The sequence below is a fragment of the Haliotis asinina genome, chromosome 14 (genome assembly GCF_037392515.1).
Source record: "Haliotis asinina isolate JCU_RB_2024 chromosome 14, JCU_Hal_asi_v2, whole genome shotgun sequence".
NCBI lineage: Eukaryota > Metazoa > Mollusca > Gastropoda > Lepetellida > Haliotidae > Haliotis > Haliotis asinina.
In genome coordinates, this window is record NC_090293.1 from 42,476,757 (window position 1) to 42,500,640 (window position 23,884).

General features: G+C 42.7%; 1 protein-coding gene across 1 annotated transcript; it reads right to left on the minus strand.

Annotated features, from left to right (window-relative positions):
* Window positions 1-1,404: 1,404 nt before the first annotated feature.
* On the minus strand, window positions 1,405-23,279 carry LOC137261476 (scavenger receptor class F member 2-like). The gene is made up of 9 exons (XM_067799230.1): window positions 23,193-23,279; window positions 21,302-21,424; window positions 15,520-15,654; window positions 12,837-12,989; window positions 12,012-12,122; window positions 11,715-11,747; window positions 4,448-4,526; window positions 3,749-3,901; window positions 1,405-3,285 (listed from the first exon to the last, which is right to left on the minus strand). Exons 1-9 carry the CDS (start codon window positions 23,251-23,253, stop codon window positions 2,880-2,882), a joined length of 1,254 nt encoding a protein of 417 aa, XP_067655331.1. The 5' UTR covers window positions 23,254-23,279; the 3' UTR covers window positions 1,405-2,879.
* Between the last annotated feature and the right edge of the window lie 605 nt (window positions 23,280-23,884).

Consider the following 23,884-nt stretch of genomic DNA (forward strand, 5'->3'; position numbering starts at 1 on the left):
GTCACATATGTCCACCCAACAGTTCATATCCTTCCCAATGCAACCATAGGATTAAAGATTTTGAAAAAAAAATATATAAAAATTGTAAATACCCCATCTCGGACTGCCCTGCAGTACAATATGCCATGATTTATTCTACAGTGAAGTATTTCCAGTCGGGGGGTCATCTCAAATTGTTTATATTTTATTAGAATCCTTAATTCTCGCAAAGATACAATGGTTTGTGAGTGTAACCCGCATGTTAAAATGTATGCATACGGCTCGTCTTCGTAGATTCACACTCTACATGCATACCTCCTCGCCAACACCGTATGCGCACCTCTTTTATATCCAGAAAGAACAAACCGGGACACGCGGTGGGGTAGCCGAGCAGTGAAAGTGTTCGCTCGTCATGCTGAGGATGCCGGCACGATTCCGTACATGGGCACATTGCATGAAGCCCATTTCTCCTGTTGTCGAAATACTGAAGAGCGAACACATTCACCACTGAGATACCCTACTGCCCAATCCCCTTAAGGAAACCACACGCTGAACGCGAGCCAGGACGATGCAGCTAAAGAGGGTAGGTATGAAGAACGTATTGGCTACAGAACGGGCATCTTCTTAGATATGCACCGTGTGACTAACCCTCGACCTGTGCAACCGGCACTCAGACATTTCAGTCTCGGGAGGGACGAGACTTTGTGAGAACCACCACATGCAAACATGTCGGTGCGTTTCCAACACGCTGACGCACACTTGCGTATAGTGACGCCTCCCGTCTCTTCACAGTAATTTGTTAAAGGGGGAAGGCTTTTCGATATGCTATTTTCTTTCTGGTGCTTGTCAAAAGAAAACAAATGTATCGGATGCTTTATCATGTCCTCCCCTCCGGGTCCCTGGTGTTCACGCTTATTCTACCCCGGCTTCTCTGTGGCATACACTCGTGAGCTGCAAGGTATGCATTCTGCCCTAAAAATCGAGACACGAATGGGGAATTAAGTGTGTTTTGGGCATATCTCTCTCATGGCGACGCTCCTGAACTAAAGTGTACCTATTCTGCCCAGGAAATTGCATGGGGGGGATGTACGGGTAGACAGGTATTGTTCCCGGGATTCTCATAGTAGATACTGACTGGCTTCCCATAGTAGGTACTGACTGGCTTCCAGGTAAGTACTAGTATTCTGCCCATATGTCTACATGGTAGATAGGTAAGGGCTTATAGGTACGTATTCTTCCCGGGATTCACTGAGTGGCTTCCAGTTGCGTATTCTGCCCATGTATCTACATGGTAGACAGATAAGGGCTCACAGGTACGTATTCGTCCCGTCATTCTCATTGTAGATACTGCCTGGCTTCATGGTGCATATTCTGATCGTGTATCTACATGGTAGAGAGGTAAGGGTTTATAGGTACATGTTCTTCAGGGGATTTTAATGGTAGACACTGAATGGCTTCCTGGTGCATATTCTGCTCAGGAATCTACATGGTAGATACGCACGCATGCTACATTTAGGTACGTATTATGTCGAGTACGAGTAGTTGGTACGTATTCTGCCCAGGCAGCTTCATCGAACACATGTGCGAGCTACAAACAAGTTAACTCATTCTGTAATGAACTCTGACACGTAACAAAGAAGACCGGAACGTTTGGTAAATACAAAACCACCGTTCACTGGGTAACATACGCGTTGCTTGGAAATCACTATAGGATATAACACCCCTCCGACGTTTTGGTAGACAATGTAAAACGGGAGGGGGACTCCGATGGTTTTACATTGTCTACTAAAGCCGAGGAGAAGTGTTTTCTCTAACATATATGCCGTCAGTGATGGGTAATTACAATGTAGATGATCATTCAATGAACCAACATAATAATAACTGAAGCGTGCGTAAAATCAATGTAAACGACAGTAACTTTGAGTAGATAATCAGAGAGAGAGAGAGAGAGAGTGAGAGAGAGAGAATGAGAGAGAGTGAGAGAGAGAGAATGAGAGAGAGAGAGTGAGAGAGAGTGAGAGAGAGAGAATGAGAGAGAGAGAGTGAGAGAGAGAGAATGAGAGAGAGAGTGAGAGAGAGTGAGAGAGAGAGAATGAGAGAGAGAGAGTGAGAGAGAGTGAGAGAGAGAGAGTGAGAGAGAGTGAGAGAGAGAGTGAGTGAGAGAGAGAGAGAGAGAGAATGATATATGTACAACCGTTATGATTGAGTTTAGATTTACGCCGCACTCAGCAATATTCCAGATATGTGGCGGCGATCTGTAAGTAATCGAGTCTGGACCAGACAATCCAGTGATCAACAGCACGCGCATCGATCAGCGCAATTGGGAAGCGATGACGTGTCAACAAAGTCAGTGAGCCTGACCACCTGAACCGATCGCCTCTTATGACAAGTATAGTCGCCTTTTATGGCAAGCATGGGCTACTGAACAGCTATTCTATCCCATATATTCCTGGGTCCTGGCCACAACGATGGCTCAAACACTCTGTTTTCCGTCTGCCACAGCTAAATCAGACATGAGTTCCAAGCCCCTACAAATCCACGGTGTTTGGAGTGATTTTGTACAATTGTCACTGTTGTGAGTCTGTATAAACTGAGATGGCTTAACTTTCATGTCACAGTGAACGTGGTCCATGCTGGAGAAGTCACCAGAGGACCCGCTTGGATCGAGATTCAAAAGTATAGTGACTGTCTATTATACACATTTGGTTTAAAGGTCGATCAGTCCCGTGAAACGCTGAGAATGTGCTGAGGTGCATGTTTCGCGCAACTGTTTCCTTTCCCCTTGACTGGATGAATGTATAAGTGTAGATCTAACGTCTCGTGTGAATTTGATGTCACGCCGCCTTTGAACATTTCTTCAACGCCAACATAGCGCCATTTCATATGGAGCCAATCATTCATCACTTTTCATCTTGCGATTCAAATATTTTCGTCATGTTTCGAACCCTCATGATTTCCCGCTCATTAACATATACAGGTTCTTTCTCAGAAGCTTGCGAGCACCCAGGCGGGATGTAGCTGTTACGGGTAAACGTAATTTCATAGTCGGGGTCGAAGGAGGGACTTCTGACTGCAGTCACATAGTTACTGTTGGTCGAAGCACGGGACACCCTGGTGTCATTTGAGGTGATCAGGGGAAGGGGCTCTTGTACGGGTATAATCGGGGGAGGTGGCAGTCGGGAAATTGGTATTACTGGCGAGCTTGGTCCAGGGTAACTTTTCGTCTCCGTGACGGGTAACTTTACATCTCCCGACGAGGAAGTGTCGACGGTTTGCGTTACATCTGGACATGTGTTGGAGCGTATCCTGAAATGTAGTTAAATGAGTATTAACGGACATAGTGGCTGTCTCCTGCGAAATATAGGTCAATTCATGCAAACTGAAGGCCCAGATACAAAGATGAGAGTGAGTACAATTTTACGCCGCTGTTGGCAATATTTCAGCAATATCACGTCGCGAATACCAGAATATGGGCTTCACACATTTGGAACCCAGGTTTTATGCGTGACGAGTGGGCGTGTTAGCCACTAGGCTACCCCACCACCCATACAGAGATGATACCCGTCTCACACACCTTTAGATGGAATACTTATGTCTTGTTTGTTACACATCTCTCTATCATGTATCATGGGTATATATATTCTTTTGTCCGGTAGTGTAGTTGTGGAACGGGATGTGGTTATGTTTCACTGGCAGTGAAGGAAATCGTACAGTTTGACGTTCAGTCGAGTTATGAAACACTGTTATGGAAGCAATAATGTAGACTGACTTGACGTGAGTCTGTGAAGGATCTGTTTCCGGGCTGGTTGGACAGGTCGAGGCCGTGTCAAGGTCAGTGTCCGGGTCAACTTGTACGAAGCGGGCCTGATCAGAGAGCTTTTTCTGAATGTGATGCATCGTTAGCAGCGCGTGTTTCCTTCTTCTGAAAGTCGAAGTGAGTTAGTGAGTGAGACTGCTTTTAGCAATATTCCAGCAATATAATGGCGGGGGACACCAGAAATGGGCTTCACACATAGTATCCTCATGAAGCAATGTCATAGCTACCCGTGCCTGTTACAACAGGCGTTAGTCAGCAACGTCACACTTAAACGTGTCATTTACAACAGGCGTTAGTCAGCAACGTCACACTTAAACGTGTCATTTACAACAGGCGTTAGTCAGCAACGTCACACTTAAACGTGTCATTTACAACAGGCGTTAGTCAGCAACGTCACACTTAAACGTGTCATTTACAACAGGCGTTAGTCAGCAACGTCACACTTAAACGTGTCATTTACAACAGGTGTTAGTCAGCAACGTCACACTTAAACGTGTCATTTACAGCAGGTTGTAGTCAGCAATGTTTCAGTTACACTTGCCTGTGACAGCTGCTCAAGTCCCTGATATAGCAACCATTTAGCAGTGGTATAGTATTTCCTTGGGGCTTGAAAGTTAATACTATTGATAGTCAACAATGGAAATACCTCACCTGTGCTTTCGACAGGCACGGACCACAAGGGCAATCACACCGAGGATCAAAATCAGTGCACAACAACCGACAGAGCCACCTGAAACAGCAACAATGCTCACATGCTTGAAGAAATCAGGTCGACGGAATTAACAAAAATATTACCAGTCCACCTGAGCCAGTTATATTGCTCAGCGAAATCACCAGCGTCGGCCCGCGCCCTGTACATCAACACTGCACACACACCAAAACAACAACTGATACAGCTGAGTCACATGTTGATAGCCACGGGAAACAGTATGTTGTGAACCATCTAAAACAACAATGGTACTGATACACAGGAAACACTATGTTGTGAGCTATCTACAAAAACAACGGTACTGATACACCGGAAACATTATGTTGTGAACCATCTACAACAACAATGGTACTGACACACAGGAAAAATTATGTTGTGAGCTATCTACAACAACAATGTTACTGATACACTGAAGACATTATGTTGTGAGCCATCTACAAAAACAGTGGTACTGATACATCCGAAACATTATGTTGTGAGGCATCTACAACAACAATGGTACTGATACACCGGAAACATTATGCTGTTAGCCTTCTACCACAACAATGGTACTGATACAACGGAGACATTATGTTGTAAGTTATCTACCACAAGAATGGTACTGATACACCGGAAACATTATGTTGTGAGACATCCAAAGTAACAATGGAACTGATACATCGGAAACATTATGTTGTGAGGCATCTACGGCAAAAAATGGTACTGCTACACAGGAGACATTATGTTGTGAGACATCTACAACAGCAATGGTACTGATACACAGGAAACATTATGTTGTGAGGTATCTACAACAACAATGGTACTGATATATCGGAGACATTATGTTGTCAGTCATCGACAACAACAATGGTACTGGTACACCGGAAACATTATGTTGTGAGACATCTACAGTAACAATGGAACTGATACACAGGAGCCATTATGTTGTGAGGCATCTACAACAACAATGGTACTGATACACCGTAAACATTATGTTGTGAGCCATCTACAAAAACAATGGTATTGATACACGTGAAACATGATGCTGTTGGCCTTCTACCACAAGAATTATACTGATACCACGAAGACATTATCTTCCAAGCCATCTATAACAACAACGGTGCTGATGCACAGGAAACATTATGTTGTGAGGCATCTACAAAAACAATGGTACTGATACATCGGAAACATTATGTTGTGAGCTATCTACAAAAACAATGGTACTGATACACAGGAAACATTATGTTGTGAGGCATCTACAACAACAATGGTACTGATACATCGGAGACATTATGTTGTCAGTTATCTACAACAACAATGGTACTGCTACACCGGAAACATTATGTTGTGAGACATCCAAAGTAACAATGGAACTGATACATCGGAAACATTATGTTGTGAGGCATCTACGGCAAAAAATGGTACTGATACACAGGAAACATTATGTTGTCAGTCATCGACAACAACAATGGTACTGGTACACAGGAAACATTATGTTGTGAGACATCTACAGTAACAATGGAACTGATACACAGGAGCCATTATGTTGTGAGGCATCTACAACAACAATGGTACTGATACACCGTAAACATTATGTTGTGAGCCATCTACAAAAACAATGGTATTGATACACGTGAAACATGATGCTGTTGGCCTTCTACCACAAGAATGATACTGATACCACGGAGACATTATCTTCCAAGCCATCTATAACAAGAACGGTGCTGATACACAGGAAACATTATGTTGTGAGCCATCTACCGCAACAATGGTACTGATACATCGGAAACATTATGTTGTGAGCTATCTACAAAAACAGCGGTACTAATACACAGGAAACATTATGTTGTGAGGCATCTACAACAACAATGGTACTGATACATCTGAGACATTATGTTGTCAGTCATCTACAACAACAATGGTACTGATACACCGGAAACATTATGTTGTGAGACATCTACAGTAACAATGGAACTGATACACCGGAGACATTATGTTGTGACACATCTACAACAACAGTGGTACTGATACACAGGAAACATTGTGTTGTGAGACATCTACCCGTGAAGGTCCCGGGGTAGAATAGGCCTTCAGCAACCCATGCTTCCCATAAAAGGTGACTATGCTAGTCGTAAGAGGCGACTAACGGGATCGGGTGGTCAGACTAGCTGACTTGGTTGACACATGTCATCGGTTCCCAATTGCGCAGATCGATGCTCATGTTGTTGATCACTGGATTGTCTGGTCCAGACTCGATTATTTACAGACCGTCGCCATATAGCTGGAATATTGCTAAGTGCGATGTAAAACTAAACTCACTCACTCACTCACTCACTGTGAGACATCTACAACAACAATGGTATTGATACACTGGAGATATTATGTTTTGAGCTATCTACAAGAAGAATGGTACTGATACACCGTAAACAGTATCTTGCGAGCCATCTATAACAACAATGGTACTTATACACCGGAGACATTATGTTGTGAGCCATCTACAATAAGAATGATGTTGATAAACCGGAGATGTTATTTTGTGAGTCATCTACAACAACAATGGTACTGATGCAGAGGAGACATTATGTTCTGATCTATCTACATCAACAAAGATACTGATAAAGCGGAGATGTTATTTGTGAGTCATCTACAACAACAATGGTACTGATACACCCTAGATATTATGTTGTGAGGCATCTACAACAGCAATGTTACTGATACACCGGAGATATTATGCTGTTAGCCTTCTACCACAAGAATGCTACTGACACCACGGAGACATTATCTTGCAAGCCATCTATAACAACAACGGTGCTGATACACAGGAAACATTATGCTGTTAGCCTTCTACCACAACAATGGTACTGATACAACGGGGAGACATTATGTTGTGAGTTATGTACCACAAGAATGGTACTGATACACCGGAGACATTATCTTGTGAGGGATCTACAACAGCAATGGTACTGATACACCCTAGATATTATGTTGTGAGGCATCTACAACAGCAATGTTACTGATACACCGGAGACATTATGCTGTTAGCCTTCTACCACGAGAATGGTACTGATACCACGGAGACATTGTCTTCCAAGCCATCTATAACAACAACGGTGCTGATACACAGGAAACATTATGGTGTGAGACATCTACAACAACAATGGTACTGATACATCGGAAGCATTATGTTGTCAGTCATCTACAACAACAATGGTACTGGTACACAGGAAACATTATGTTGTGAGACATCTTCAGTAACAATGGAACTGATACACAGGAAACATTATGTTGTGAGGCATCTACGGCAAAAATGGTACTGACACACCGGAGATATTATGTTGTGAGACATCTACAACAACGATGGTACTGGTACACCCTAGATATTATGTTGTGAGGCATTTACAACAGCAATGGTATTGATACATCCGAAACATGATGCTGTTAGCCTTCTACCACAAGAATAGTACTGATACCACGGAGACATTATTTTGCAAGCCATCTATAACAACAACGGTGCTGATACACAGGAAACATTTTGTTGTGAGCCATCTACCACAAGAATGGTACGGATACATCGGAAACATTATGTTGTGAGCTATCTACAAAAACAGCGGTATTGATACACCGGAAACATTATGTTGTGAGGCATCTACAACAACAATGGTGCTGATACATCTGAGACATTACGTTGTCAGTCATCTACAACAACAATGGTACTGATACACCGGAACCATTATGTTGTGAGACATCTATAGAAACAATGGAACTGATACACCGGATACATTATGTTGTGAGACATCTACAACAACAATGGTACTGATACACAGGAAACATTATGTTGTGAGGCATCTACAACAACAATGGTACTGATACACTGGAGACATTATGTTGTGAGCTATCTACAAGAACAATGGTACTGATACACCGTAAATATTATCTTGCGAGCCATCTATAACAACAATGGTATTTATACACCGGAGACATTATGTTATGAGCCATCTACAATAACAATGATATTGATAAACCGGACATGTTATTTTGTGAGTCATCTACAACAACAATGGTACTGATGCAGAGGAGACATTATGTTCTGATCTATCTACATCAACAAAGATACTGATAAAGCGGAGATGTTATTTTGTGAGCCATCTACAACAACAGTGGTACTGAAACACCCTAGATGTTATGTTGTGAGGCATCTACAACAGCAATGTTACTGATACACCGGAGATATTATGCTGTTAGCCTTCTACCACAAGAATGCTACTGACACCGCGGAAACATTATCTTGCAAGCCATCTATAACAACAACGGTGCTGATACACAGGAAACATTATGCTGTTTGCCTTCTACCACAACAATGGTGCCGATACAACGGGGAGACATTATGTTGTGCGTTATCTACCACAAGAATGGTACTGATACACCGGAGACATTATGTTGTGAGACATCTACAGTAACAATGGAACTGATATACCGGAGACATTATGTTGTGAGACATCTACAACACCAATGGTACTGATACAGAGGAAACATTTTGTTGTGAGACATCTACAACAACAATGGTACTGATATACAGGAAATATTATGTTGTGAGGTATCTACAACAACAATGGTACTGATACTCCGGAGACATTATGTTGTGAGGGATCTACAACAGCAATGGTACCGATACACCCTAGATATTATGTTGTGAGGCATCTACAACAGCAATGTTACTGATACACCGGAGATATTATGTTGTGAGCCATCTACAAAAACAATGGTATTGATACACCCGAAATATGATGCTGTTAGCCTTCTACCACAAGAATGGTACTGATACCACGGAGACATTATCTTCCAAGCCATCTATAACAACAACGGTGCTGATACACAGGAAACATTATGTTGTGAGCCATCTACAACAACAATGGTACGGATACATCGGAAAGATTATGTTGTGGGCTATCTAGAAAAACAGCGGTACTGATACACAGGAAACATTATCTTGCGAGCCATCTATAACAACAACGGTACTTATACACCGGAGACATTATGTTGTGAGCCATCTACAACAACAATGGTACTGATGCAGAGGAGACATTATGTTCTGATCTATCTACATCAACAAAGATACTGATACACCGGAGATGTTATTTTGTGAGCCATCTACAACAACAACGGTACTGATACACCCTAGATATTATGTTGTGAGGCATCTACAACAGCAATGTTACTGATGCACCGGAGACATGCTGTTAGCCTTCTACCACAAGAATGGTACTGATACAACGGGGTGACATTATGTTGTGAATTATCTACCACAAGAATGGTACTGATACACCGGAGACATTATCTTGTGAGGGATCTACAACAGCAATGGTACTGATACACTCTAGATATTATGTTGTGAGGCATCTACAACAGCAATGTTACTGATAGACCGGAGACATTATGCTGTTAGCCTTCTACCACAAGAATGGTACTGATACCACGGAGACATTGTCTTGCAAACCATCTATAAGAACAACGTTGGTGATACACAGGAAACATTATGTTGTGAGACATCTACAACAACAATGGTACTGATGCATCGGAAACATTATGTTGTGAGCTATCTACAAAAAACAATGGTACTGATACACAGGCGACATTATCTTGTGAGCCATCTAGAACAACAGTGGTACTGATACACCGGAGACATTATGCTGTCAGCCGTCTACAACAACAATGGTACTGACACACCGGAGACATTGTGTTCTTAGTTATCTACAAGAACAAACGTACTGATACACAGGCGACATTATCTTGTGAGCCATCTACAACAACAATGGCACTGACACACCGGAGACATTATGTCACCGAGCCTCCTGAAACTTCATGTTGTGAGTCGTCTAAAACAACAATGCTGCTGAACACACTTCTTGCAGACATTGTTGCCGAGAAACCTAGAACAGCAGTTTTGCCGAGCAACGTCTCAAACAACAACACCCCGAGGCGAAATGCAAAAACAGTATTGCCAAACTGCCAACAGTGTAGCGGCGTTAAATGTAAGAACACTGTCGCCACGTGACCTGAGAAAAATGAAAGTGGTCAGTCACATGAAACAACAGTAACGCAGAAGCACTGAACAACTGAAGAACTTGCAACTTTGGGGAAAAGGTTAAGGACAACGCTGAGTGGAAATAACCTGGGTTTGGTATAAGTGAGTGAGTGAGCGAGTGAGTGAGTTTAGTTTTACGCCACACTCAGCAATATTCCAGCTATATGGCGGCGGTCTGTAAATAATCGAGTCTGGACCAGACAATTTAGTGATCAACAACGTGAGCATCGATCTGCGCAATTGGGAACCGATACCATGTGTCAACCAAGTCAGGGAGTCTGACCACCCGATCCCGTTAGTCGCCTCTTACAACAAGCATGGGTTGCGGAAGGCATATTCTGTCCGGGACCTTCATGGGTCTGGGTTTGGTATAAATAGTAGGGATGACTATTGAGGGGAAACAAACATAGCGATAGCCTATTGCGACCAACTATTGCAATAGGTTTTCTCTCTCTCTCTCTCTCTCTTTCTCTCTCTCTTTCTCTCTCTTTCTCTCTCTCTGTCTATCTATCTCTCTCTGAAGTAGTTCCAGTCTCTTTAATAACTGACAAGTAACTTGAAAACTAGATCAAGCATGTTTAAGAGGTAACAGGGGCCGATAACTCTAAATCATGTTGAACGAATCAGGTACTTCCTGTATTTTGCCCTGTGTATTTATCAACAGAAGTTATAGTGTCTTTGCAGGGAAAACATACCGATAAATTTCACGTTAAACAAAAACGTAAATCGAATGAAGTAAAAATAAGATTTTGTTTGTTTTACAAGGGGGTACGCTCATTAAATGGAACACCGTGAACAAGTAGAGTTGGTTAATGTTCACATATCGCTCGTGCATTTGTTTCACTGTTCCAACTACTGTTCTTACCCCTCTGTAATGCAAACCAACAATAACGATTTTAATCTATGATCGCTTGTTGCTGAGAATTAAATTTCCACCTAGCAAGGTGAAATATGGGGATTAGCAATCTTAATTTCACTTTATTTGTTTTTTTTGTTTAAAGTTCTATTCATCGATACGTTTTCACTGCTAACAGACTATAATTACAAAGCTATCGATATCTATCAGGGAATCGAAAGTATTTCGTTTCTGCCATCGTTTAATTGTTATCGGAGACTCGTTACACTCCTATTAGATACTGAGTGCTTACCTATCACATACTCTTTGAACATCATGTGGCCCCCTGAAAATAGAAAATACAAAGCTCTTTAAAGTGAGAACATGGACGTATTACAGCCTGTGTTTTTTTTTTGTTTAAATTTGTGATCATCCGTTAAAACCATCATGATCCCAACCGAGCCATAAATTAGAGAGTCTTATACATGTATTACATAATGCTACATAACGCTAAACGTTTCATCAGTAGATTTCCATGGTTCCTTGCTCAGGAGTAACCGCGATGCAACTGAATTATATTGAGTGCTGTAGTAAGGATTTTTATGCGTACCATTTTCGCACTTTCGCATGTTTGTACTGTTCCCCTCGGCGCTACATTCACTGTCCGTGCAGTTCCGTAACAGGTGGACGCAGTTTGGCCCAGCAGTTCCCTTGGGACACTCTGATAATATACAGATTATTTGATATCTGGTGGATTCATTGGTTGGTGTGTATGTAGTGAGTGTTATACTGTTACACAAAATGTGTCATCGAATATAATCGCACTTCACGTTTCCCTATTACACAATAATGATGGGCAACCATAATTACATAGATTTAAAGCCAGTCTCACTCTCTTTCTGTCTCTGTTTTCCCTTCTTTACCCTCTCTCGCTACTTTTTCGCTTTCGCTCTTCAGCTATATCCTCCCTCCCTCCTCACCATGCGTTCCAACCCATGAAGTTATAGTGTTTCCTCCAGAGCGTTTTAGAAGGGCGCTGCGCCCTGCCTTTTTCTTCTGGCACCCTGTCCTTTTTTCTGGCGCCCTGTCCCTGTTTGATGCACCCTGCCCGGTACTTGCTAGTTGTGACAGAGCACAGGATCAGACTGAAAGTCAGCAACTGTTACAAGCATCCTATGATCAGCCTAAACACCGACAGCCACAATATAATAAACGAGGCTCAATCTGGTCATTTGGTTCTGGTTTTTATTGTGGTTTGTGCCCTTTTCAAACTAGGGTGCCCTTTTCTGTAGAAACTTCGCCCTGCCCTTTTCGTGGTATGGAGGAAACACTAAGTTAACATAATGGATTCAAACTACGAATCTTGTTTGATTAGCGGATCCTATTACGCATAAGGATCGTAATTACTCCTGATCTTAAGGAGATATATACTTACTTATTTTGCAGTTGCTACCTATAAAACCATCAAGACAAAGTGCACCAGGGCACCTTCCGGTAACTGCATCGCAGGTTTGACTTGACTTGGAAGTCTTGCACTTGCCGCAGGGGATCTTACAGTTTGGGCCGTAGTAGCCTCCTTGGCAATCATCTGAGATAAGGACGCCAATGCAAACAATTTACTTCCTTTATTCATGCATGCACATGTATACGTCTCTGTGTGTGTGCATGTGTGTGCATCGTGCATCAGAAGATGGAGATTGCATTCCTATAGTCCTTGTGTCTTTGAGACAGTTAAGAATTTAAAGTAAAAATACACAATTTGAGATGACACCGGCACAAAATGTTTCACCCCACAAGCAATTATGATGTATTGTGCCGGGATGATGAAATGTGTTTACGTCTGTAACGGGAAGGGTGTATGCTCTGTGTTTGCATCTGTAACGGGAAGGGTGTATGACCTGTGTTTGCATCTGTATCATCTGTGTTTGCATCTGTATCATCTGTGTTTGCATCTGTATCATCTGTGTTTGCATCTGTAACGGGAAGGGTGTATCATCTGTGTTTGCATCTGTAACGGGAAGGGTGTATGATCTGTGTTTGCATCTGTATCATCTGTGTTTGCATCTGTATCATCTGTGTTTGCATCTGTAACGGGAAGGGTGTATGATCTGTGTTTGCATCTGTAACGGGAAGGGTGTATGCTCTGTGTTTGCATCTGTAACGGGAAGGGTGTATGACCTGTGTTTGCATCTGTAATGGGAAGGGTGTATCATCTGTGTTTGCATCTGTAACGGGAAGGGTGTATGATCTGTGTTTGCATCTGTATCATCTATGTTTGCATCTGTATCATCTGTGTTTGCATCTATAACGGGAAGGGTGTATGATCTGTGTTTGCATCTGTAACGGGAAGGGTGTATGATCTGTGTTTGCATCTGTATCATCTGTGTTTGCATCTGTAACGGGAAGGGTGTATCATCTGTGTTTGCATCTGTATCATCTGTGTTTGCATCTGTATCATCTGTGTTTCCATCTGTAACGGGAAGGGTGTATGATCTGTGTTTGCATCTGTAACGGGAAGGGTGTATGATCTGTGTTTGCATCTGTAACGGGAAGGGTGTATGCTCTGTGTTTGCATCTGTAACGGGAAGGGTGTATGACCTGTGTTTGCATCTGTATCATCTGTGTTTGCATCTGTAACGGGAATGGTGTATGATCTGTGTTTGCATCTGTAACGGGAAGGGTGTATGATCTGTGTTTGCATCTGTATCATCTGTGTTTGCATCTGTAACGGGAAGGGTGTATGATCTGTGTTTGCATCTGTAACGGGAAGGGTGTATGATCTGTGTTTGCATCTGTAACGGGAAGGGTGTATGATCTGTGTTTGCATCTGTAACGGGAAGGGTGTATGACCTGTGTTTGCATCTGTAACGGGAAGGGTGTATGATCTGTGTTTGCATCTGTAACGGGAAGGGTGTATGATCTGTGTTTGCATCTGTATCATCTATGTTTGCATCTGTATCATCTGTGTTTGCATCTGTAACGGGAAGGGTGTATGATCTGTGTTTGCATCTGTAACGGGAAGGGTGTATGATCTGTGTTTGCATCTGTATCATCTGTGTTTGCATCTGTATCATCTGTGTTTGCATCTGTATCATCTGTGTTTGCATCTGTAACGGGAAGGGTGTATGATCTGTGTTTGCATCTGTAACGGGAAGGGTGTATGATCTGTGTTTGCATCTGTAACGGGAAGGGTGTATGATCTGTGTTTGCATCTGTAACGGGAAGGGTGTATGATCTGTGTTTCCATCTGTAACGGGAAGGGTGTATGATCTGTGTTTGCATCTGTATCATCTGTGTTTGCATCTGTATCATCTGTGTTTGCATCTGTAACGGGAAGGGTGTATGATCTGTGTTTGCATCTGTAACGGGAAGGGTGTATGATCTGTGTTTGCACCTGTAACGGGAAGGGTGTATGATCTGTGTTTGCATCTGTAACGGGAAGGGTGTATGATCTGTGTTTGCATCTGTATCATCTGTGTTTGCATCTGTATCATCTGTGTTTGCATCTGTAACGGGAAGGGTGTATCATCTGTGTTTGCATCTGTAACGGGAAGGGTGTATGATCTGTGTTTGCATCTGTAACGGGAAGGGTGTATGATCTGTGTTTGCATCTGTATCATCTGTGTTTGCATCTGTAACGGGAAGGGTGTATGATCTGTGTTTGCATCTGTATCATCTGTGTTTGCATCTGTATCATCTGTGTTTGCATCTGTAACGGGAAGGGTGTATGCTCTGTGTTTGCATCTGTAACGGGAAGGGTGTATGACCTGTGTTTGCATCTGTAACGGGAAGGGTGTATCATCTGTGTTTGCATCTGTAACGGGAAGGGTGTATGATCTGTGTTTGCATCTGTATCATCTGTGTTTGCATCTGTATCATCTGTGTTTGCATCTGTAACGGGAAGGGTGTATGATCTGTGTTTGCATCTGTAACGGGAAGGGTGTATGACCTGTGTTTGCATCTGTAACGGGAAGGGTGTATGATCTGTGTTTGCATCTGTAACGGGAAGGGTGTATGATCTGTGTTTGCATCTGTATCATCTATGTTTGCATCTGTATCATCTATGTTTGCATCTGTAACGGGAAGGGTGTATGATCTGTGTGAGGAACAATTCAAACCTGTGCACAAAGGAATTTGCTTTCCACTTATACATGATTCACAATGGCCATTTGACTTATTGCATGGCTTTGTTACACCGTTGCAGTTTCCACATCTTGCCGAACAGCTCTCGTTCCACCACCCATCTTCACATTCTGGGGAAATAGAACATCGTAGTCAGTGAATGAATATAGCTTTAGCATCACTCCAGCATGATCGAGGAAACTCGACGTGAGCCTCAAATATTCTAATCATGCGGAAAATAGAACCCGGATCTTCAGTTGATGACTGAACGTGCTAACCACTCACCTACTACACAATCACCCTAAACATCGTAAGGGCTGTATATCTAACAAAGACATAACAATGAAAAGAACAAAAGCTATACATTTACCACCGTTTTTCACTTCCAGTCATGCATAACTAAACCGTATTTTGAGCACTATTCTTTTTCATAAATCTTTGTTTTAACCGGAGTTTTATATCTAGAATCCACCGTTTTTCACTTCCAGTCATGCATAACTAAACCGTATTTTGAGCACTATTCTTTTTCATAAATCTTTGTTTTAACCGGAGTTTTATATCTGGAATCCATAAGATAAATTCTTAATAGGGTATAGTATACATTTAGAATTGGTTTTCATGATTTTAGAATTAATCATTTCTGCAAGTCCAACAGACCTTTGACTGAAAACAAATCAGTGAATAATTGTGTGTACCAAGTATTCAAATTTTACTAAGTAACTAGCCTATTCAATCATTTATAACGGCACCCGCAAGAGATAAACAAATCTTGATTACACAATGCCATTTTAGAAGATGGTCAAATGTAACATATATTATATTTGGAATTATACTTTCTTAGTAAATTACAAATTCCAGGGCTTTTCTTGTAAGTCCGGGATTCGGACTCAGAACCTTCGGAGTCAGCAGTCCAACTCGCTCAGCCGCCGCCACGATAACTGGTAGTATGGACTGAGGACTTTCTGTACACCTCTGAGTTAGCATGGATCCCACGACCGAAAGCTACGATTACACAATGTCATTTTAGACAGTGGTCAAACGTAACATATGTCATATTTGTGATTACACTTTCTTGACTCTGAGGATGTGGGTTCGAATCCCGCATGGGACTCAACCCCAAAAAGTGCTAGAATTTGATTTGTACTTCATTAAGAAAGTGTAATCTCAAACATAACATATGTAAAAATATCGTAAAGTCTTCGAAGAATATTGATGTTTTGACACCTACTGCAGTTTACTTAACACATGTTTTCGATGCAAGAAATGTCACCATGGCCCACATCTAATTGTAGAAACTGTACGTGCAGTTTTGCTCTGTAGGCCAGAAAGACTGAACACAGTGAATCTGAATCTGAACCTCACCCTAGTCTACTAGGTTCACCCACCCACCCCTCCCCTCCCTTCTTCATCTACCTTCATCTCCCAGTAAGGTCTACTATGTATATCCCCCACTACGGTCGACTACGCTCATCCCCCCACTGCAGTCTTCTACCTTCATCCCTATTAAAGTCTACCACCTTTATCTCACACTACAGTTTACTGTGTTTGTCAACCACTATAGTCTACTACATTCATCTCAAACTACGATCTACGACGTTCATCGAAAAGTACGGTCTACTACCTTCACTATCCCACTGCAGTCTACTACGTGCATCCCCCTCTACGGTCTACTACATTCATCTCACACTACGGTCTGCTATGTTCATAGCCCAACACCGTCTACTACATTCAAAGCCCACTACAGTCAACTACATTCATCCCCAAGTATGGTCTACTACATTCATCCACCACTTTAGTCTCCTACGTTCGTAGCCAACTAGGGTAGGGTCTACTACCTTTATCCCCCACTACGGTCTACTACATTTATCTCTCATTACATTCTGCTACGTTCATCTCCCACTACGGTTACTACCTTTAATCCCCCACTACGGTTTACTACGTTCATCCCCCACTACGGTCTACTACATTTATCTCTCATTACATTCTGCTACGTTCATCTCCCACTACGGTTACTACCTTTAATCCCCCACTACGGTCTACTAAGTTCATCCCCCACTACGGTCTAACACGCTCATCCCCCACTTCGGTCTACTAAGTTCATCCCCCACTATGGTCTGCTACCTTTAATCCCCCAGTACGGCCTACTACGTTCATCCCCCCACTATGGTCTACTACGCTCATCCCCCACTTCGGTCTACTAAGTTCATCCCCCACTACGGTCTAATACGCTCATCCCCCACTACGGTCTACTAAGTTCATCCCCCACTACGGTCTAATACGCTCATCCCCCACTTCGGTCTACTAAGTTCATCCCCCACTATGGTCTACTACGCTCATCCCCCACTTCGGTCTACTAAGTTCATCCCCCACTACGGTCTAATACGCTCATCCCCCAGTACGGTCTACTAAGTTCATCCCCCACTATGGTCTGCTACCTTTAATCCCCCAGTACGGTCTACTAAGTTCATACCCCACTATGGTCTGCTACCTTTAATCCCCCAGTACGGTCTACTAAGTTCATCCCCCACTATGGTCTACTACGCTCATCCCCCACTTCGGTCTACTAAGTTCATCCCCCACTATGGTCTGCTACCTTTAATCCCCCAGTACGGTCTACTAAGTTCATCCCCCACTATGGTCTGCTACCTTTAATCCCCCAGTACGGTCTACTAAGTTCATCCCCCACTATGGTCTGCTACCTTTAATCCCCCAGTACGGTCTACTAAGTTCATCCCCCACTATGGTCTGCTACCTTTAATCCCCCAGTACGGTCTACTAAGTTCATCCGCCACTACGGTCTGCTACCTTTAATCCCCCAGTACGGTCTACTACGCTCACCCACCACTTTCGTGTACTACGTACATCTCTCACTATGGTCTACTACGCTCATCCCCCACTTCTGTCTACTACCTTTAATCCCCCACTACGGTCTACTACCTTCATCCACTACTACGGTCTACTACGTTCATCCACCACTTTCGTCTACTACGTTAGTAGCCAACTAGGGTATACTGCCTTCATCCACCACTACGCTCTACAACCTTCATCCCCCATTACAGTTTACTACGCTCATCGCTCACTATACTCAACTACATTCATCCACCACTACCGTCTACTACCTTACTACCTACGTTCATCTACCACTACGGTCTACTACCTCTGATTCCTCAGTACGGTGTACTACACTCATGTCCCACCACTGTCAACTACCTTCACCTCTCACTACGGTCTACTATGGGATGACTTCTTTTTCTTCCAGTACTTCCGGTATGAGTTGGAAAGCACGAAGGAAATACAATAATGAGAAAACGAATGTCACATATAAATGTGCACATCAATATTATAAGAACTGCACCCAACTAGGTTACGATGACATGTGAGTGACAAGCCGGCAAGTCTAACGACCAGATCCCACATGCAGTCTCTTTTCACAAGCATACTTTTCTCTAAGTAGGACCATCTGTATTACAATGGCATTGCGTGCTGAAACAATACATTGCTTGTTACAATACCACGAATCATTGATATATATATATACTACCGACAGAAAATAAGGGAACCAAGAAATTGAATGTAGATGACTTTGACTGTGACAGGGTCCGTTATCGTGGCGTATCTCCCCAACGCAACATCCAATGACAATGGAATTTCGCATAATACATGCCCAGCACGTGCTACACGTGCATACAGAAGTTAACTCCTGTAAATGTACTGGAGAAGTCGCAATCACTAATGCAATAGAGATTGACACTTACTGACAGAAATGCCTCCGAGGCAGTATCTCGGTGAAGCAACAAAATGGAGAATTGTGGGGATGATAGAGGAGGGGGACATCATTATGTGAAGTTGCCCGGCAGATGGGTAAATCAAAAAGTGTAATTTCACGCCTGTGGGATAAGTACCGTCAAACGGGTGGGGTTGCAACGAGACCTGGGCGTGGTAGGCCAAAATCAACGACACCACGACAGGATCGTCTCATTACGTTAATTGCTCTACGCGATAGGTTTAAATCGGCCCCTGCCATCAATAGAGAATTCCGCACACTCACTGGAAGGCGCATTTCAACCTCAACCGTTAAAAACCGGCTCTATCAAGCTCGTCTGAAAGCAAGACGGCCTTTTAAGGGTGTCACCCTTTCAGCTCACCATAAGCGCCAAAGATTGGCATGGGCTAGGCAGCATCACTGACGTTACACCATGTTCTCTGATGAGTCAAGGTTTTGCCTACGATTCACAGATGGCAGGAAACGTTGTTGGCGTCGGAGCGGGGAGCGATATGCCAGAGCGGCAATTCTTGACCATGATCGATATGGAGGTGGTAGTGTCATGGTTTGGGGTGAGATTACACATGACAGACGATCAGATTTGGTCATCATTAACGGAGCCATGACTGGTCAGCGATACGTTGACCAAGTATTGCGTCCTGTTGTGGCTCCATTGGCTAGAGTTATCGGCCGAAATTTTGTATTCCAAGATGATAATGCCAGACCACATCGGGCCCGAATTGTGTCCGCTTATCTCCGACAAGAAGGTATCCAGACATTGGACTTGCCCTCTAAGTCCCCAGACCTGTCCCCAATTGAACATCTCTGGGACGTTCTTGGTCGAAGGGTGTACGCCAGGGACCCAGGACCCGCCAACCTGGCCCAGCTTGGTGCAGCTCTCCAAGAGGAATGGCGGGCAATACCACGGGCAACCATCCGGAAATTAATTAACAGCATGCCATCAAGGTGCCGTGAATGTGTTGCCCAACATGGTGGACACACCAGATATTGAACTTGACGCCTAAAATTGATTTAGTGGATATTTAAAGCAGTTTCAAATTCGCTATTATTTCATTAGTTCCCTTATTTCTTGTCGGTAGTATATATGATGAACAAAAATTGAAATGTGTGACTTTACGAGGGCTATCAAAGCGTAATGAGTCTTACTATACTCTCGACGACCAAAGTTTGAAAAGCTTCCATTTTATTTTTAGCATCCATTGGCAAAACCATGTCCAACTTTTCATATACATGCATGTGGATAATGGGGTTAACGAGATATTAGTCATCACAACAGATTGGGGTATAATGTTTGTGAAATAACTGCAGAAAGTTGAAGCGATATGTCATTTGAAATCTCTTGGATAATGGTATGCCCTAGAATAATGTCATATAAAATATATTCAGCGTAGTATTAGAAAATAAAAAAATCAACTTTTTTTACCTGAGTTAGATTTAGACAATGACTGGCTTACGTCATCATCTATAGCTATCCAAGCCGTCACTGCACCTGTCCAAGATTTCATTGCATCTGTACCCCTATCAAAGTCTACACTGCATCTATATATGTCCAAGTTTTCACTACATCTATAGCTGTCCAAGTCTTCACTGCATCTATATCTACCCAAGTTTATACTACATCTATCCAAAACTATCTATTCACTGCATCTGTACCGATCCAATTGATCATTGCATCTATATCTGTCCAAGTCTATATTGCATCTGCATCAGTTCACGTCCTCACTGCATCTGAATCTGTCAAACTCTACACTGCATCTGTATTTGTCCATGTCTTTACTGTATCTGTATCTGTCCAACTCCACAATGCATCTTTCTCTGTCTAAGTCTTCACTGCATCTCTATCTTCCCACGGCTTCGCTGCATCTGCATCTTTACTTCATTTTATTTGCATGTATTCACACAGCAGAGGACGGTTTTAGATAGAGAAGTCATCGATATCCTTGCATATACTATGGCGCCTACAGTTATACATAGACAATGCGTATACCACTCACCTTTGCACAAAGGCGGCATGAAGTGAGGTTTGCATCCTGATAAACAATGTCCAGTTTGGTTGTTGCACGTTCCGCTATAACACTGACCACAAGGCTTACAGCCGGCAGCCGGACCATAACAATCTGAAACATATAAATATAAGGACCCGAAATAAAGTTCTGCTTGCCAGGAGGACAAGGGGAATGGTCAGTGTTTAAAGTGATTAATGCTTTTAAGGTATGGAGTTTTCCGACGGCCGAACATAACTTTACCACCTCAAAAGTAAATATACAAAGACGTAAAACGCATCTTGAAACCAAAGCAAGACAAAACAACACCATGGATAATCATGATGCTGGTGTGTTACAGCACCATTGGTTTTTTGCTGTTTTTTACAATGTTTCATTTCACTCAAACTCAAGTAATATTGAATCGGTTGCTTCACTGCATGTTACAACATGTCGTTTAAAGTGCCCATTAAACACACAAAAAGTTGCATTTAATGAATTCACCAAGCTCAAATTTATAAATCAATATCAAATTTAAGATGTTCCCATACTTTTTGTTTGTAGTGCACACTTTACATTTGCATGCACGTACAAGTGCCCACGAGAAAATATCTGCCTTAGAGAACGACAAGGGACGAGGGAGGAAATGTGTTGTCTGCTGATATCATCTTCAACCATGTAGGTCACACGGGGCTGTCGACGACGCCGCACTACAGTACAATTTATAAAACAGCATCCTTGTCACAAGCCCAGGCCATGTGGGTCGGTTTATGACCAGTATTTCATCTCTACCAGGTTTGAGTGCTAAGATCGTCGTTAGCCCGTTGCCCCAAATGCATGTTTCCGTATGGACTAACCCAGAGGTTAAAATCCATTCCCGGTGTCCCCCGCCGTCATGTTGCTGGAATATTGCTAAAGCGGCGTAGAAATCACTCACTCACTCACTCCAGTGAGGGCTGAGACGGGGAGCCAAATGTATCTCCCAAATGGTAGAAGCAGCATCCCACTGCAGTAGAAGTGCATCGAGTCAGTGAGTGACGCTTAACGCCGCTTTTAACAAATAGGATTCACAAGTTGTACCCATGCAGGGAATCCAATCCGGACCTTTGGCGTGGCGAGCGAACGCTTTAACTGCTGTGTTGGTCCTTAGCATCGTGACTTCCTAAACCAAGAAGAGTCAAACTCCCTGCGACACTGAACTTGAGTAAACCGTGTATCCTGTATGTGTGTGTGAGTGGATATTGTTTAGTATCTATTCGTGTTTTCTCTTAAAGCATATCAAATACAATAATAATGATCTTAGCAATCGCTAAAAATTAATGTCAGTTAGATATCACATTCAAGGGTGAAAACCCTCTCAGTTAGCTGAGATACAAATTATATATTCTGCGGCTTCGTTTGATTTGATTACAAGCTGTTCTTAACGTCCAGATAAAACAGGAACACCATAATTGAAAAACTCCTAATATGTATGTGCAGGACCAACACATTGAAGATGGGAGCCAGTAGTGTCTCCCACACGTGTACATTTTAGTTCCCATCAGCAAAAGGCTGGCAACAATGAAAATGGCAGCTGTAATCGATAACATGAAATTCAGGTACACCAATATTTACATCATAAGGTATAGGAAATATTTCACATCATGAATTTCAACTGTACAGTCGAGCTCCTTATCTCGAACCATGCGTGACTCTGTAGTTAATTCGATAGATCCGGACAATCGAGGCAGGGAGGCATAAACATCAACGCGAAAGGTAACGGTATTGTGTATCACTGAACAGACGGGGGCGTACTTCCTGGTCATCCTTGAAATGTATCTGACCGCCATTGTGAAATATGTTCACCCCTTAGCGCCACTAATAGTAATGCGTAACATGAAAACACGCCCAGTCTAACACTAACCTTCCCCATAGCACCTGCCGACGAAGATCACCAACAGCAAACACGAAGCGACGAAAAACATGGGGTCGTGGATTCCTGTGTACTCGTTCAGGCTTCGTCCACATGCAGACCTGGTTATGAAATGCTCTCTCCGGAACCGGAACACTCTGAGTCACCAAGTGGTTACCAGTGTTCATGAGAATTTCTAGGAAAAGATGAGTATCTATTAGCACATCCTCTGTAAACTTGTAGGTAGGTGGTGTTCCATTTTCCTTTATCTTCACTTGCCATTCGTCGTTGTGACAAGTTTGACTGTGGGCGTTTTGAGATATGCCCACAAATGGAAAAAAAAATTATAATAGCTAATAATACAATACTATCGCTCATTTATTTGCACATCAGTTAGACTCACTGGCTCCGATATATGTTACCCATTTAATTCACTGTAACAACGCCATATTTGCTCTTGTATACAAGTATTGTATTCTCTTTCATCTAATAACCCCTTGTTTATTGTATATGCATGTTTATTGTTTACTAGTAGTATACTAGCTGTGATTTTCTAGGGCTTCAGTCCGGTCCTACAGCGAAGTACGTGTGGTCGCACCATAGGTAAGTGAGATTGTTAAAAACGCCTCTCTTCACCCAGCAGAAAATGGGTACCCGGTTGAATAAAGTCATGAGACTATAACCCTCTAGCTAACAGGCAGCTT

Bases quoted from the DNA above. Each gene is read 5' to 3' on its own strand.
- LOC137261476 (XM_067799230.1), bottom strand. From the start codon at position 23,253: ATGTTTTTCGTCGCTTCGTGTTTGCTGTTGGTGATCTTCGTCGGCAGG. The intron at 15,655-21,301 runs GTGAGTGGTATA...CTATTTCCCCAG, and splicing joins CATGCCGCCTTTGTGCAAAG to AATGTGAAGATGGGTGGTGG. The intron at 11,748-12,011 runs GTACGCATAAAA...TTCTATTTTCAG, and splicing joins CATGCGAAAGTGCGAAAATG to GGGGCCACATGATGTTCAAA.